The sequence below is a fragment of the Metopolophium dirhodum genome, chromosome 1, assembly GCF_019925205.1.
Source record: "Metopolophium dirhodum isolate CAU chromosome 1, ASM1992520v1, whole genome shotgun sequence".
NCBI lineage: Eukaryota > Metazoa > Arthropoda > Insecta > Hemiptera > Aphididae > Metopolophium > Metopolophium dirhodum.
The window spans coordinates 96,872,359-96,889,338 of record NC_083560.1 but is presented as its reverse complement, the minus strand read 5'-3'; the positions used below and the strand labels follow the sequence as shown (position 1 = coordinate 96,889,338).

The following is a 16,980-nucleotide window of genomic DNA, read 5'->3' as shown; positions in this document are numbered from 1 at the left end:
AATTTTACACATGTAATTACTCAAATACCTGTTGAAAATATAAAACTAGTCAAAGCAAAAGATTATGAAGAAAAAAATAACGTTAAAAGATCAATCGACAATGACGTTTTGACGGTAAATCCGATAGCAGAAAAACATCCGACCGATGACGGACAAAAAATTATAGACGTTGATTCGAAAAATAACATGGAACAAATTTACGAAAACAGTACAATAATATCGGTAAACAAAGACGTGTCGCTTACTTTAAATAAAATAATCTTCGATAATAATCAACAATTTACAGAAAACATGACAATCGATCGCGTGTTAGATTTGAACCGAGCCCGTCGATATATACCACAATACCCTCGTTTACCAACAAATTTAAACGGTTATAAAATACAAAATGTCGAGACTCTGACAAACACTGGAATATATAAAGATTGGAACACCAAAAGTGAAGATTGATCTAATATATGTACGGTCATGTTGGAAGCCGTGAGATTTTTACATACTCAAAAATTAAAAAATATCTCAGAATACGAGTCTGAAGTTTCGACAATAAAAGCGTACGTTGATGATTTTATTAGCAGAGTTTTAACGGTTTTTGACGTTAAAAGTCCAGCAAAATTTGAAAAACAACCTTGGGGTAAAAATCTATATAGTTTTGTATTGATGGCCTCGTTTTTGGCACAATATTTATTGCTCAGAGATTCGATTAATCGTGAAAAGATATCAGAAATAATAATGAAAATAATACCGGACCCAGCGCACGTTTTTAACACAAATCGTCATTCGTACCATTCGGCACAACTACTCGGACCGTGGTTATTAGCATCTTATTTTCTCAACTCTTTGGACACGGCTGTTCAAAATAAACAATACATAAATGCTCGTAAAAACGTTTTAGCTACGATTACGTATAAAGTTAACGATTCCGGATTGCATATAGACGGTTCTTGGATCAGTTACAAACCACCAATTCCAACGTATTGCACGCTTTTAGAAACTATTTCTGAAAAAACTCTTTATTATTATTACATGGATAATTCATTACGCGATAAACAAACATTAAAAGATGTTTGGCCGATTGTCAATAAAATATTACTACATCCCACTATACCTCTGGGCAATATTGGGCTTTTTGGGTGTAAAACTACAAATAAATCATTTATAGAACCAGACGCTCCGTTTGGCATCCGTGTTCGGCCGTTTTCCCGGTATATACGGTTTTTTACGTCAGACAGACAATTTAACGTACGAGCACAAGCATCGCATTTGGCTTATTGTCAATCAAACGCCAACACGCGGTATTTAGCTCGATTTTGGGTACAATATCGTGTTGTACACACAAAAGAATCTGTCGAGGAACAACTTAAATATCCAATGCCCGGCTTAATAGGTTTGTTTGGCGAAACGTCTGTTCCCAACGCACCTACGGCCCAAGTCAAACAAAACGAAAGTTTAGTGGGAAATTTACCCGTATCTGCAAATTCTTTCGTGATGCATTACAAAAATTTAGGATTTATGTATCAAACTTATGAAATTGCAGAATTTGGAAATTATACTGTTACAGAGTACATAGTAATGAATAGCGAAACAAATAAAATAATTTTACGCATAGATATTGTGAATAAAAGCAAAGACGTCGATTTGGAATACGTTCTGCCAAACCGGTCAACGTTGACTATTGAAAGAAAAAATAAAAAAAGTATACATATAGAATACGATTTATACGGTCAAACCGAAGTACGACAAATTGATTACAATATAACGTTTCCGTTGATTTATTCAAATATTATATCGATTTACAAACACGAAGAAGGATCGGCATATGTAATGAATCTTGACAATATTCCGATTATAGCGTCTTTTGAAGACTTGGCAGACGAACAATTATATCGAGTATTGAAAATAAATAAGACCGATGTAACGTTTTCGTTTAATACTGAATTAAATCAATATGTATGTGATAAAACGTTACAAAAATGAAATAAACCGTTTGTTTGTAAATATTATACAACAACAACTATCACCACCACCACCACTTTTTTTAAATTGTAATTGTAACATCTGTTGAGTAATAGACTATAAATACTGTAAGTAAGTAAGTGTAAGTCACAGTTATACAATCGAACATCCAAGCGTTGTTACAATGGATATTTTCTAAAATATTTACATTAAACTTAATTAAATGTAAATATTTGAGTTTTTATTTTTCGAAAAAAAAAGCAAAAGTTTGTGTTTTATTTATATTTTATTTTGCATTGTCTTGTTTTTATAAATCTACATTGTCAATGAATGATTAACTGAAAATGTACAATTTGATTAGAATGATGATGATGATGTGCATGAAAGACAGCGAATTCAAAAAAATTAAAAGACTACTAAAGTACTAAGTATTTATCGGTGAGTGTTATTTTAAATTCTGAGCAAAACAATGATTTATAATGTACATATTTTTTTGTTTCAGTGTCCAAACATATTCAATTTTTATTAAAGTTTTTGTAAAACACTGTACGAAATCGGGTAAAATGGTTTAATTCAATATTTTTTTAATTCATTTTTTAAACATTTAAACATATAATAACAAATATAACATACAATAAACCATATTCTTCAATATGTTTAATTTAAATTGTAAAAATTTTTAAACAAGTTTTTGATAATTTATTTATATTATATAATAGTACTATTCGACATCCATATCTTTAATACGTTTGTTTACTAATTTTTTTTATTTTGAAAAATTTATATTATATATATTAACGTATTGTAATTTTCTAAAAAAAAAACTATGAATAATAATAATAATAATAACAGTAAAAAATTTTAATATTATCCCCAATTTTGCAAAGATATTATATTATATAGTTTCACTATACGCGTTTACTGTATTAATACATAATCGATACAAAATGGATAGTTTAGTTCTATTTAATTCATGTTTTTTAATATTTTAAACTGGACTGTAATCAATATTATGTAATATGTTTAAAACCTTTTTGAATTTAACATAATATGTTTTGAACGCAACGTATTATAATATCATTAATATTGTTGACTTCAATTATATTATGATATATTTAGTATATATGTTTATAAAATTTTTTTACAATCTTTTTTCAAATATAGATCGCATATTTGTATACATATTAAGTTTTTGAAAGTAACTCAAATGAAATCTATTATTAATATACTAACAAGTTTTATTTATTTTATAATATTGTATTTTAATCCCATATCAATACCCAAAAACGTATAGTAGATCTTTTTACTGTTTATATTTTTTTTCTTGTCTTTTGAATATTATCTATTTCTATTAACGCAAGTCGTTCTCGATCTAATACATACATTTAATTGTTCTTAATTGTTTTTCTTTTACATACAACTCGTTTTATTTGCATTATTATGTACTTTGTATTTCAATAAAATCAATATTAGAATATTACAATCTTTAACATTAATTACATGTTTTGTCTTGTTTTGTATATTGAGAATTTTAACACCGAAATTGTTTCGTAGTGATTGCCGCTCGTTAGTAGTAAATTAAATATTTGGTTTTTCTTTTTATCAAAAAGTATATCTTGATACGTTGCGTTTTCATTTTTTTGATAAATAAATTGAATATACTTGTTTTTTTTTTTGATAATATAATAATTATACATCAAAGTTTTACTACTTTAAGATTTTAGTGTATTCAGTTCTTATCCTTAATTAATGAACATTTTCAATACTAACCCGTAATAATAGATAAATATCTTTAGTAATCTGTACCGTCAATTGAATATATTAGTTTTTTTTTGATAAAATTATTCTAATAATTATACATTAAAGTTTTTAGAATATTCAGGTTTTAATTTTTACTTAATTAATAAACATTTAAATACTTTTTTTTAATAATTTATATTGAGTAATTCACAAAAATAAATTTCACTCGATATAGTAGTAATGTCAGTAATATCCAGTAAATGTTTTATCATTTTTACAGTCTTATTTTATTTATGGGATTAAAATACAGATGCGATTAATTTACAAATTTTTTCTATGTTTTTATACTTTTATATATATTTTTATTAATTTTTTTTACGTATTAAACATAACTAAAACTATATCAACAATAATTTTTTATCTATGGTGTACGGTGAAATACATCTTTTATTTAAATCGTTGTGAAGTATTCAAACACTTTTTTTAAATGATTTTTTTTTTTCCACAACCCAAATATATTATGGCTGTATAAATATTTTTTTTTGTATTATAATTAAATAATTTTTTTTTTATATTTATATTAATAACATGTTGCATTTTTATTTGATGGTAATACATTTTTATTATTTTATTTTCACGACACAAATATAAACAAGCATGTAAAAATTTTTTATTTCTATTAATAGCATTTTCATTTTTATTTAATGTAATACGTAGAAATAATACTTAATTTTATTTCTTTTTATGTAAAAATTTTGTAATAATGTAACGTAATATTGTAAACAATATTACATATTGTTTAAAAATATATTTTTATATAATAATGTATAATATTTTTTTTATTTCTGAACACAAACCCCAGCGTCCATATATTAATAATAATAATAATATAGTGTAATCAATACAAAACGAAAATTTTTGTCAATTGTATTTTTTTTATAAAAAAAAATGATTAACGCCACACCGACGTGTTCTTCGTTTTTTGACGAGAGCGTTTTCATGGATTGTAATGTTTTTAAAAACTATAATAAACCCATATCGGTATTCAATCGTGCCGACAAATTTATAGTTGGCGATATATTCGGTATAGACGTAATGACTGTTTGTACGCCAAACGAATCTGGATTTAGTTTAAACCCCATTACGCCTTGTGCAAAAATAAACATATATAGTTTGGACGCTTCTCGGTGTAGAACACGAGACACTTATTCTCACAAGTCTATAATGGTCGTAGACAAATGTGCGGAAAACGGCAAAGAAACAGAAATAATAAAATTAGAAAAATTTAATTTTGACATAACTGAAAAAATAGTTTTAACAATTAACGAGAATTTAACAGATTTTGAAATGGCTATAATGTTAAAATATTTTACTATACAATCGGCTTATCTGAAACCTGAATATCATATAAATATCACTAACGAATTATATTTTAGAGTGTCTAAGTTTTTTGCATCAGACAAACGTAATTGGTTTGTGATGGATAAATCTAAACGTTCGATAATAATGCGTAATGATTTTGGTGAACTTATCTTGGATAACCGTATAATAAATGTACCCGAACAAGACTTTTTATATTTTTACGATAAGTCTATAATATAAGTCTGATTGGAATCAATTAAAACACATACGTTTTTATAATATATTTTTTTTTTTATTATTAATAGTGTTTATTGACAATGTTTAATTTTATATCTTTAACATAATATAAAATAATATCATTGTGCAGAACAAAATGCAACGTAATGCGTATAATATAGTCTAAAATTACAAATGACAAACATTACCTGAAAAAAAAAATATAATAAATAATGTAATAATAATAAACGAAACGTTTTTTTTTCTATTCAAATAAATACTAATAATTTTTTACAAACAATTGTTTTCTTTTATTTTACAAATACATTTTATCATTTCATATAGTCACATGAGTTCTAGACTTTTGACAAAAATTTCGTATTCTCTATAAGTACTACACAATAATTGATCTGTACGTTTTCGTAAAATTGATAGTTTAGGCGAAAGTTCATATATACAATCCACTTCACATTTTTCTTCTGCACGTTCACTGGCATCTACAATTATAGTTATCAATTTTGTTCCGTTACCGACCATAAATTTTCTTGCTCCTAAATATTTTGCATCGATTGTGGGTTGTTTCCATTTAATCAACATGGTGTCTTGCGTTAATATAAAACCATCGTAAAGAGACTTATCGTAATCGTCAGGTCTAGGTGAATCGTAAAATGTTTGCACACATATTGGTAAATAAGTAGAATTGTCAAGACTTTGCACGGCACATGCGTCCGTCAACAACGGTCTCAAATGATCTAAAAATTTTACACTCGTAGACGGTTCGATGACGTATAATTTATCAAAAAACGACACACATATCGCTTGTACCAATACAATACACATTGACATTAATTCTACTTGAAAATTGATAGAATCTAATAATTTTAAACCGTTACCGATATATGGTTTTGTATGAACAGCGTCGGCGTCTGGCCACACAAAAGCCATATCGTTTTGAATCATCATTTTTGCTTTTACTCCATTCCACTTGTACGCCCATTTATAAGATTTTATAGGATCAAAGCATGACCATATCTGAACTTTTGGCACAACACATGCAAACAAGTCGTTTAAATTTTGATTGTCTATCGGACATTTTATATATTTTAAAAATTTTAAAAATTCTTTAAGCATTTCATTTTCCAATTTTACTAACATGTCGTATTCTGTATCTACATTGTATTCCGTTTCGCACGCAATGTTATAGAAAATTCCATTTTCATCGATTTCTTTGTTGTACGACAATCGTGTTTTATACTCTGACGTTGTTTCATCGGACGACGATATTGGCGTGAGTATTATTCGATAAATACTTTTTACAATTTTTCCCAAATTTTTCATCGATTTTGGTAACGGTAACAATGTCTCTATGGCTTGAGTTCGTAAAATTGGAAAAAATCTACCGTCAAACAATACAGCTACGTGATCACGAGTTTCGATTTTTTTTGTTTGATACACTCTAGACGCCAACCGTGATCCGTCGTCAAAAATTAATATTACAGTTTCTCGAAAAACATAACTTTTATCGTGTAAAGTTTCACAAACACACTGTGAAACCGTATCACTGTTGTTTATTGGTTCTGCACTGACTGAATCTTGAAACAAAGCGTGTACTTTTTTAAACAAGTCTTTGTGTATGGGTAAACGCAACGTACTCTCGCGTTCGTATTCAGAACGTAATACGCGTCGTTGATTTTGCGTTATTGTTTCGCCGTCCATATTGTGTAATTGTGGCTACGACAACGACTGTAGTGGAAAAAAGTAAATCTACAATATTGTAAACGACCGATGTCGTGAAAAAAAAAATTAATGATTGTCCTATGTCAAATTGTTTACTGTGCATATGCTGTCTCTTGTCGATCTTTTTATACTTAAAACGACAAAAAAAAAAATAAGTAAAAATTTATTCATTTATGGCCGGGCATGATATAATTTTATTGACATTTGGTATGGCGTAGAACATTGCGGCCACTGTTAGCAAACTTGTTGTCATACTACTATAATAGCCTAAGTACAATAATTTAGATTTTGCGGCCATACCTTTTTCGTCACCTTGTGTAATTACTTTATAATAATTGTACAAATAACAACTTATTATTATAACGCTGGTCATTATGCATAATATTAAAATCAAACTCATGGTGAATCTTAAAGGTTTCCATGCTTTTTCACAAGCAGTTGGTATTAATTTAGCACCCAGCTTAGTGTTTCCAAACGAAGTTGATTGCATTTTCAAAACTTTCTATATAATTATCGTCGCAATTAGTGAAATACAATACTTTATATTTTTGTAATAACTCGTAAACGTGTTTGGCCTGTGTTTTTGTAATAAACTCTTTAGAATAATCAACGCTACGATAACTATATATAGGAACTTTCCAAATTGTATAAACGTTTTCCGTTTGTATACCAAACGTTGTGTTTGTCACGTTTTCTGCGTCAAAAACTGGAGGTGTTTGTTCTTCTTCCTACATATAACAACATTAGATTCTATTATTATTACTATATAAAGACATTTTATTTTAAATTATATTCTCACTATGACGTTATAATACACACAATACATATTATTCATTTCTTATATTAAAATAAAAAACGACAACGACTCACATTTTTTTCAAAACGCGTTACAATTTCTAACGCTTGAGTTCCATGTAAAAACACAATATCATATGACCCAGACTGTGGTAACAGAGTAGTATTAGATAAAAAAATACGTTTTGAATTAAATAATTCTTCTTGCGGTTTAAATGAAAAACAAGATCGAGTGTTTACGTTTAAAAGTACGCAATATAAAGTCATAATAATAATAATAATAATAACAACAACGACAAAGCGTAGTGTCGGAATAATTTTTTTTACCAACGACTTGAAATTATTATGTTAAAAGAATTTAATATGACGATGATATTATTATTATTATTATTATAAAAAAAAAATAACTAAAATTCCACCTCCTATTTTTTTTTTTACTATCCCCACCTATAAGTAAAAATACGAGTTGTAAAATCTGAACATTATAAATTTGCTTAAAGACAAAAAATGTCTACGGACATTATGCATTTTTGACAAACGTTCGCATAAAATTTTAAAAATTGTAGTTTAAAATAATTTCTGATATTTTTGAATACGTTTTGAAAAAACGCATTAAATTAAAAAACGTGAATAATAATGTCTGCAAATGTCAACCGATTACCGTTTGAAACAGCAGCCGTACGTCGTCGAAAATTATACGATCAGAACCCTAAGGTGTGTTTTGACCAAATCAAAACAATGATTAATTAATTATTTTATTGTGTTTACATTTTTTTTTTTTCAAACAGTTATACAATTACATATATTGTAAATCACCTGCGTTATTATTTTACGCAACCAGTGCATACGAGCGTAAAAAGTTCAAAGATCAATTTAATGCTACAAATGTTCAAATTGTTTCAAGTCGTGATGCTGAATTATTATCCGGACCAGTGTTCATGGACAATCGGAAAATAGTAATTGTCACATATTCTTGGTACAACGTACCGAATAAAGACATTGTTCAATTGATACGTCTTAATTAATATTATAGTATTATGTACGAAATAAAAAATATATTTATTTCAAATATGTTTTTTGTTTTTTTTTATTAAGTTGCAATAGTTGCACATTTAGGACAATGTTATAAAAAAAATATGATCGACATATTAATATAATTTTTTGTATTCTATGTTGTGATATTTTCTATGAAATAAAAAAATATCAATCCGATATAGATTCTGCAGAACTATTTGAATCCATAAGAGTGTCATAGTGTTCTGTTTTTAAAATTTTTAGAAATTTGCGTTTTAAAAGTTGTAAATAGTTTTTAAAATCTCTAAACGAATGATGATCTGGTAATTGAGTTAAAATAGAATTCAAATGGTGAACATCACTTGTTAAGAAATCTATATTGTTATGATTTTTTATTAAATCATATTCAAAATGTTTTTTAACCTCATTTTTTGATTTTGTTACCATTCTCTCCAGATCTTGAGTAAATACTTCAGGTAACATATGAGACTTTAAATGTCTTGCGATTCGAGCCGCAATGGTGTGTATAAACAAAGCTGTAATGTCATCATATACCCAACTATGAGATATAACATTAAAAATCGATACCAGCCGATTTAGTGACGTGATTTCCTTACTAGTTTCGTTTATATAATCTTTCATTGTTAAATCACATAATTGTTCTTTTTCATTACAGGTCAAAGCGTCATTGTTATACTCGAACGGCCATGTATTGTTTACCGGGGGATATTCTGTTTCGGGAGGAGCAACCGTTTGAAGTTTAACAAAATTTAGAAAATCATCATAGTTGGTGAAACATTTAACCGGTATATCGTTAAAATTAGTTTCTTCGATTATCGCAGGCATTGCGATATTTTTAAAAGATTGCCGTTGTAAATTGCTTTGATTTGTCGATATACTAGATAAACTACTGTTAGTATCGGAATCCGTGTTTGAATAGTCATTATCCCATAATTTTAGTATTTTATTTTTTTCTTCTTGTTCAGCCGTTATTAAAGATTTTTTTTTATTATTTTTTTCGTTATAAACTATGGATCTCATTTTTGGTATATGATTGGCTTGTTCGTTTTCGGAAATATCTAAACAAAGATCAGATCCTACTTTACGTTTACAAGTTTCCACAGCTATATCGTTTACGTTTGATGACTCGGACGGTAAATCTGATACATCTGACATTGGTTGATCGTCATCTGACAATATTGGCAAATTTAAATCTGACGGCTCGGTTGGAATCAAAAGAGCCGTATCCAAAGGACTTTGTTTAAATATGATTTTATTAAGTAAAAATTCGTCTTTTGATTTTTTATCTTTTTTTAAATCTTTATTGTAAGGTTTAGTATCTTTTATAAAAATGCCACTCCTTTTTTTTATATCACTATTTTTCGGTAATATTTCCTGTTGTGGTACAATATTTTGATTAATTTCTATTTTTTCGTTTTCAGACATTGTTGACGGTATGATATTATTAGATTCCGTTTGTATGTTTATGTTATCGTCGATATTTTCATCAGAGTTTAAAAATAAGGAAATTGCGTTTTCAAATCTGTTTTCAGAAATTGGTAACAATGTTGTTTCTGGCATTAACGGTAAATTAGATTCAATATGCTGTCGGTGTGCGATTTGTGCGTTTTCGGTATTTGAATTATTAACAGTTATTATATCATCATCATCATCACTGTCGTTATTAAATTTCCATGTTTTTGCAACGTCTGCGATATTGAAATTTGTATCATTTTCTACTGAAATAGGCCACGATAAAGTTGGTGATAGTTCAATATGTTGCGGTTGTAAACTAGATCCTTGTTGTTGTCTATCAGTATTGTTTTCAATTTGTAAAATTTCCGACTGTTGGCTTTCAATATCCACGTCGGCGTCGTCTTCGTCATTTTCCGAATTGTCAGAATTGTGTAAATAAAATTTCTTAATTTTACGTATATTTTTTTTCTTGAATTTTTTTTGTTTTTCAAACAATTTACCCTGTAGAAACTTTAATTTTCCTATTACCCGGGTGTGAGTCTTTTTCAAAGCTACTCGTGCCTTATATAACGCTTTTAAAGGTTCTTCAAAAACTTTTGAAACGTTCGGATCAGTTTCAATATAGTTTAACAGCATAATTATTATTTGTTTGGTATAAGATTCGTATTCTTGGTGTTGATTCATTAAGTCTTCTATTAATTTTTGTAAAGAAATTTTATTTTCATTTTTACGGCGGCTACCGTGCTGTACTGGTGGTAAAGACATGGAAATGTTATTAAACATGTCCGAATCTAGTTTCGTTTATATAATCTTTCATTGTTAAATCACATAATTGTTCTTTTTCATTACAGGTCAAAGCGTCATTGTTATACTCGAACGGCCATGTATTGTTTACCGGGGGATATTCTGTTTCGGGAGGAGCAACCGTTTGAAGTTTAACAAAATTTAGAAAATCATCATAGTTGGTGAAACATTTAACCGGTATATCGTTAAAATTAGTTTCTTCGATTATCGCAGGCATTGCGATATTTTTAAAAGATTGCCGTTGTAAATTGCTTTGATTTGTCGATATACTAGATAAACTACTGTTAGTATCGGAATCCGTGTTTGAATAGTCATTATCCCATAATTTTAGTATTTTATTTTTTTCTTCTTGTTCAGCCGTTATTAAAGATTTTTTTTTATTATTTTTTTCGTTATAAACTATGGATCTCATTTTTGGTATATGATTGGCTTGTTCGTTTTCGGAAATATCTAAACAAAGATCAGATCCTACTTTACGTTTACAAGTTTCCACAGCTATATCGTTTACGTTTGATGACTCGGACGGTAAATCTGATACATCTGACATTGGTTGATCGTCATCTGACAATATTGGCAAATTTAAATCTGACGGCTCGGTTGGAATCAAAAGAGCCGTATCCAAAGGACTTTGTTTAAATATGATTTTATTAAGTAAAAATTCGTCTTTTGATTTTTTATCTTTTTTTAAATCTTTATTGTAAGGTTTAGTATCTTTTATAAAAATGCCACTCCTTTTTTTTATATCACTATTTTTCGGTAATATTTCCTGTTGTGGTACAATATTTTGATTAATTTCTATTTTTTCGTTTTCAGACATTGTTGACGGTATGATATTATTAGATTCCGTTTGTATGTTTATGTTATCGTCGATATTTTCATCAGAGTTTAAAAATAAGGAAATTGCGTTTTCAAATCTGTTTTCAGAAATTGGTAACAATGTTGTTTCTGGCATTAACGGTAAATTAGATTCAATATGCTGTCGGTGTGCGATTTGTGCGTTTTCGGTATTTGAATTATTAACAGTTATTATATCATCATCATCATCATCATCATCACTGTCGTTATTAAATTTCCATGTTTTTGCAACGTCTGCGATATTGAAATTTGTATCATTTTCTACTGAAATAGGCCACGATAAAGTTGGTGATAGTTCAATATGTTGCGGTTGTAAACTAGATCCTTGTTGTTGTCTATCAGTATTGTTTTCAATTTGTAAAATTTCCGACTGTTGGCTTTCAATATCCACGTCGGCGTCGTCTTCGTCATTTTCCGAATTGTCAGAATTGTGTAAATAAAATTTCTTAATTTTACGTATATTTTTTTTCTTGAATTTTTTTTGTTTTTCAAACAATTTACCCTGTAGAAACTTTAATTTTCCTATTACCCGGGTGTGAGTCTTTTTCAAAGCTACTCGTGCCTTATATAACGCTTTTAAAGGTTCTTCAAAAACTTTTGAAACGTTCGGATCAGTTTCAATATAGTTTAACAGCATAATTATTATTTGTTTGGTATAAGATTCGTATTCTTGGTGTTGATTCATTAAGTCTTCTATTAATTTTTGTAAAGAAATTTTATTTTCATTTTTACGGCGGCTACCGTGCTGTACTGGTGGTAAAGACATGGAAATGTTATTAAACATGTCCGAATCGAATGTTGACAATTCATGTGCCACAGCGTTTACATCTAATTGGTCCAAATCCATAGATTCGTTTGTGTTATTTATTTTTTCCTGAAGAGCATCGCGTTCGTTTATCAATTTTTCTATAAGCTCGATATGTTGATTAAATTCTGGTCTTTCATAAATTTTTGCAATTTTATCACCTAATTCACTTATGGTTTGCTGTAACTGCGTTATAAATAATTGTAATTGTGATATAGTTTGTGTTGATATCATTTCGTCGTTTGTCATTTTTTCTTTTGTTTGTACCAATTCTATATTTAAATTTTCAATAATCTTTGAATTTTCGGAATTTTGCAACACCGTTACATTTGTATTTTGTAACTCTTTTATTTGTTTTTCTAAATCTTGAATTTTTTCCGAATACATTTGTTTTTGTTCTAAACGATTTTTGTTACAACCATCTAAACTCTGTCGTGTATCGGATAATTGATCTTTTAATTTTTGTATTTCATTTTTTTTCACCTTGAGTTCTTCCGCGAACTTTTCTAAATTCTCTCTGTTACGTTCTTGCATATGCAGCTCAGAATTGTCATATTTTTTTTCATTCTTGTCTAAATCTACAGTTATTGCTCTTATTAAATCATTCTTTTCTGTTTGCTCTCTACTGTGTTTCTCTTTCAAGCCAAGTATTTCCATTTCTAATTGTTTTATTTTATTTTTTAAAGTTTCTACCGCAGCCTTGTCCATCGTTTGGATTTTAATTGTTGACGGTTTTTTTGCTGTAATAATTTTACGATTTGGTTGGCGGTCGTCAATACTTGGTGGTGGTGGTGGTGGTGGTGGTGGTGGTGGTGGTGATGTTTTTTGTATAGAATTTTTTTCGACTATTGTTGGTTTTTTATCTTTCATGTACGTGTCTAATATATGATTTACTACAAGTTTACAAATTTCTTGTATTTGGTGGGAATGTAAATCAGTATTGGGCAAAGGTGGATTATTTTTGTTACCAAATAATTGCGAACAAGTATTATTAGCATAACTGGCAATAGCCGAAAATTTGTCAAGTTTATTTTTAACGTCGTTAAAATCCGTTATTATATGTTTCGTTATTTCTTCGGCAGAAGTTGTCGTGTTGTTAGATTGAAAATTTATATCCGACAATGTATCAGGTTTGACGTTATTCCATTTACGAGTATCGATATTTAAACCGTATACACTATTTAATAATTTATCGTCAGTTTGATATTGGTACATGCCTGCGATTAAAATTTCTAAAGGTATAATATTTTGTCCAGAAACGGATTTCATTACGTCGTTTATAGCGTAAATATTTACATAATTACCGGATATTTTATTTGTTGGTATGTGTCCCCGATTGAATTCTTTCACAAGAGTTACAAGTTCTTTAACGTGGTTATGTAAACGTTGGTCTTTTTCAAAAAGTTTTTCAGTTTCTTTTTTTATACGGTTCATCAATGTTTGTTTTTTGTCAAATTCTAATAATTTAAAATAATTTTCATTGTTTTGTTTAGTTTCTATGTCATGGTGCAATTTTATTAAATCATTTTTTACACGGTCGTACGCTCGAATAGCGTCGTAAATGTCTATTACACAATCGTTATAAATATTTATCCAAAAATCTACTGCTGAAAAAATTTGTTTAGTAATATTTACGGACACGTCTAGTTTTTCTTGAATTTGTGTGGAAACTTTCTTATGTTGATACGCATCCAAAAAACGGTTTTGAACGGTAATAATGTTTGTTCGAAACTCCGTTACGTGTTTGTTTATATTTTCTATTGAGATTTCTAGGTCTTTAATTAATTGTAAAGTATCTATGAAATTTATTGTGGTTTGGACGTCAAGATCAGGGTTTAAACGTATTTGAATAACAGAATATGTATTTTCACTACTTTCAGATGTTTGAGGTACAAAATTTGTTGAAAATAATAAACTCATTATTTTGCTAATTAGTAGTACTGTTTACGTAATACTCATTAAAATTTTTTACCTTTATTATTTCAATACTACTATATTCTGAATAAAGCGATATAATTATACGTTTTATTTCTAATAAATCAACGTGTTACAAACATATTGTACATTATATATATATAATTTTTTTTTTTTACTAAACAATAACGAAAAAAATACAACTTTTTACAGATCTTTATTATTAATTTTTATTTGTGTTTTATAAAAAAAAAGTACAATATATTACAATCATATTTTCTAAAAAAAAAAATAAAATTTAAACAAAATAAAAACGTTACTATTACGTTACTATATACGTTACTATATACGTTTAACAAAAAAAAAAAAATACAAACATAAAAATATTATAAATTATGTATATTCATTAAATAATTATCAATAATATTATCCGGTCTTAATATCGAAAGAGGTATGTCTTGTGCGCGAAAAGATTTCAATTTATCGTTTAACGTTCGCACTCGGTCTATTCTTGAAAAATCTACTAACCAATTGTGTACATGTATAAATTCTTCACGAACATTTATTAAATTATATACAATTCCACCGACAGTTTTATTGTAATAATTTAGAATTATTTTATGGTTAAGAACCCACATAAAAGCTCGCATAAAGGGGACGACGTTTACGGGAAATTTTCTATAAAATTGTTCGTCAGCTAATATATAAACGTTTACTGCCATTTTTGGAGATTTGAATAGATTTTTTATTCTTTGTAATATAAATTTTACATTACGTACCGTACAATTACACAATTTTAACAATATTTCTGCAAATTTTTGAATTATTTCATTAATCAATAAAAATCCAACGGCTCGAAGTTGTAACGAATTTGCAGTAAAATTTTCTGGGATTATGGATATTGGTTCAAACGAAAATAAATCGGTATTATAACTTCTAATTGTCGAAGGTATTATGAGATGTTTTTTTAAAGAAAAGTTACGAACAGGGGATACGTTTATTTTATACTCTAAACTTGCTCTATCTGCGTCATACGTTTCGTAACTTGTTATATCGCCTCGACATTGTGGACAAGTGCTTAAAACCGTCGTACTAAGAGATATTATATTGTCTAAACATTCTTTGCATATGATGTGTTGACAATGATTGATTTTAGAAAACTTTTTTACAATATTTGAATCCATGCATACAGGACAAAAATTTGCATTCAAAAACCATACACTGCTGGTTACATGATTTTCAACTTTTGAAATATCAAAATTTGTTATAAATTTTTGAAAATTCTTAAATCTTAACAAATTTGGATTTTCTTCAAAAAATAGTGTTTGATCGTTGACCGTCCAATTCTCTATTACCTTTTTTTTAGACACCGAACGATTTTCATTTGAATTGTTTTTCTTATGATTATCGAGTTTTATTAAAAAATTTTTCAAAATATTTAATCTTGTTGAATGTTTAAATCGGTCGGAAGAAAATTCTTTTTTTTCTTTAGCCATAGGATACGGTTTAGTTGAATACGGTTTTACTAAAAAGCTTTGACGAGTACGTTTTAATTTATTATTTACCATAATTTTCGAAACACCAGCCAAAATACCGTTATTGTTTACGACCGTTGGAATAACAGCAATTGTTGTTGTTGTTGTTGTTGTAGTAGTAGTAGTATTTGCAATCGTTGTAGGTTCGATTGATGAATCATTTGTAGTTGTATTGTTTAAATTCATTTTTAAAAATAATACTTATCGTTGTTTTTAAAATGTAAATTAATATCAACTATTTGTAATTTTAAATGTACCGCGTTTAAAAACGCAACTTATAAGGTTTGAGAGACTTTATTTTCTTTGACAATAATATTTATAAAGTCTCTTCAGCTGTTTATATACAAAAAAAAAAAGAAACTTGTGTTACGTACGCACATACCCACACTCGTATATATATATATGTGTGTATACTGATGCCCCTCCCCTCGCACAATAACAAAAAAAGATTAAAGTACTGATAGGGTTTTAGTAATATAAAATTATAATAATAATTGTAAACTCTTTAATTGATTGTTTTTCCACAACAATGAAAAAATATACGAGTGTATTAATACTATTATCGATAATAATTTCTTGTATAGTCGTTATATCATATTCGTTGATATTATATCATGATTGTATTGTTTCTACGCCACAAAGATTGGCACGTAATACGTATAATTCTAAACATAAAATGGCGTTAAAAAATATAATGTATTCCGAACCGTTTAACGTGAACGTTTCTGCTAAAATTCCGCTATATTCGCATAATGGTCTTCCAAAAGATATTAA

The 16,980-nt window shown here is 28.1% G+C and overlaps 1 protein-coding gene across 1 annotated transcript; it reads right to left on the bottom strand.

Moving 5' to 3' along the window:
• Window positions 1-7,171: 7,171 nt before the first annotated feature.
• On the bottom strand, window positions 7,172-16,392 carry LOC132947435 (myb-like protein X). Its single transcript, XM_061017716.1, has 11 exons — window positions 16,266-16,392; window positions 13,663-14,214; window positions 13,085-13,497; window positions 12,482-12,943; window positions 12,154-12,397; window positions 11,143-11,658; window positions 10,794-11,084; window positions 10,262-10,694; window positions 9,262-10,072; window positions 7,405-7,510; window positions 7,172-7,332 (listed from the first exon to the last, which is right to left on the bottom strand). The coding sequence occupies exons 1-11, from the start codon at window positions 16,390-16,392 to the stop codon at window positions 7,172-7,174; spliced, it is 4,116 nt and encodes a 1,371-aa protein (XP_060873699.1).
• Between the last annotated feature and the right edge of the window lie 588 nt (window positions 16,393-16,980).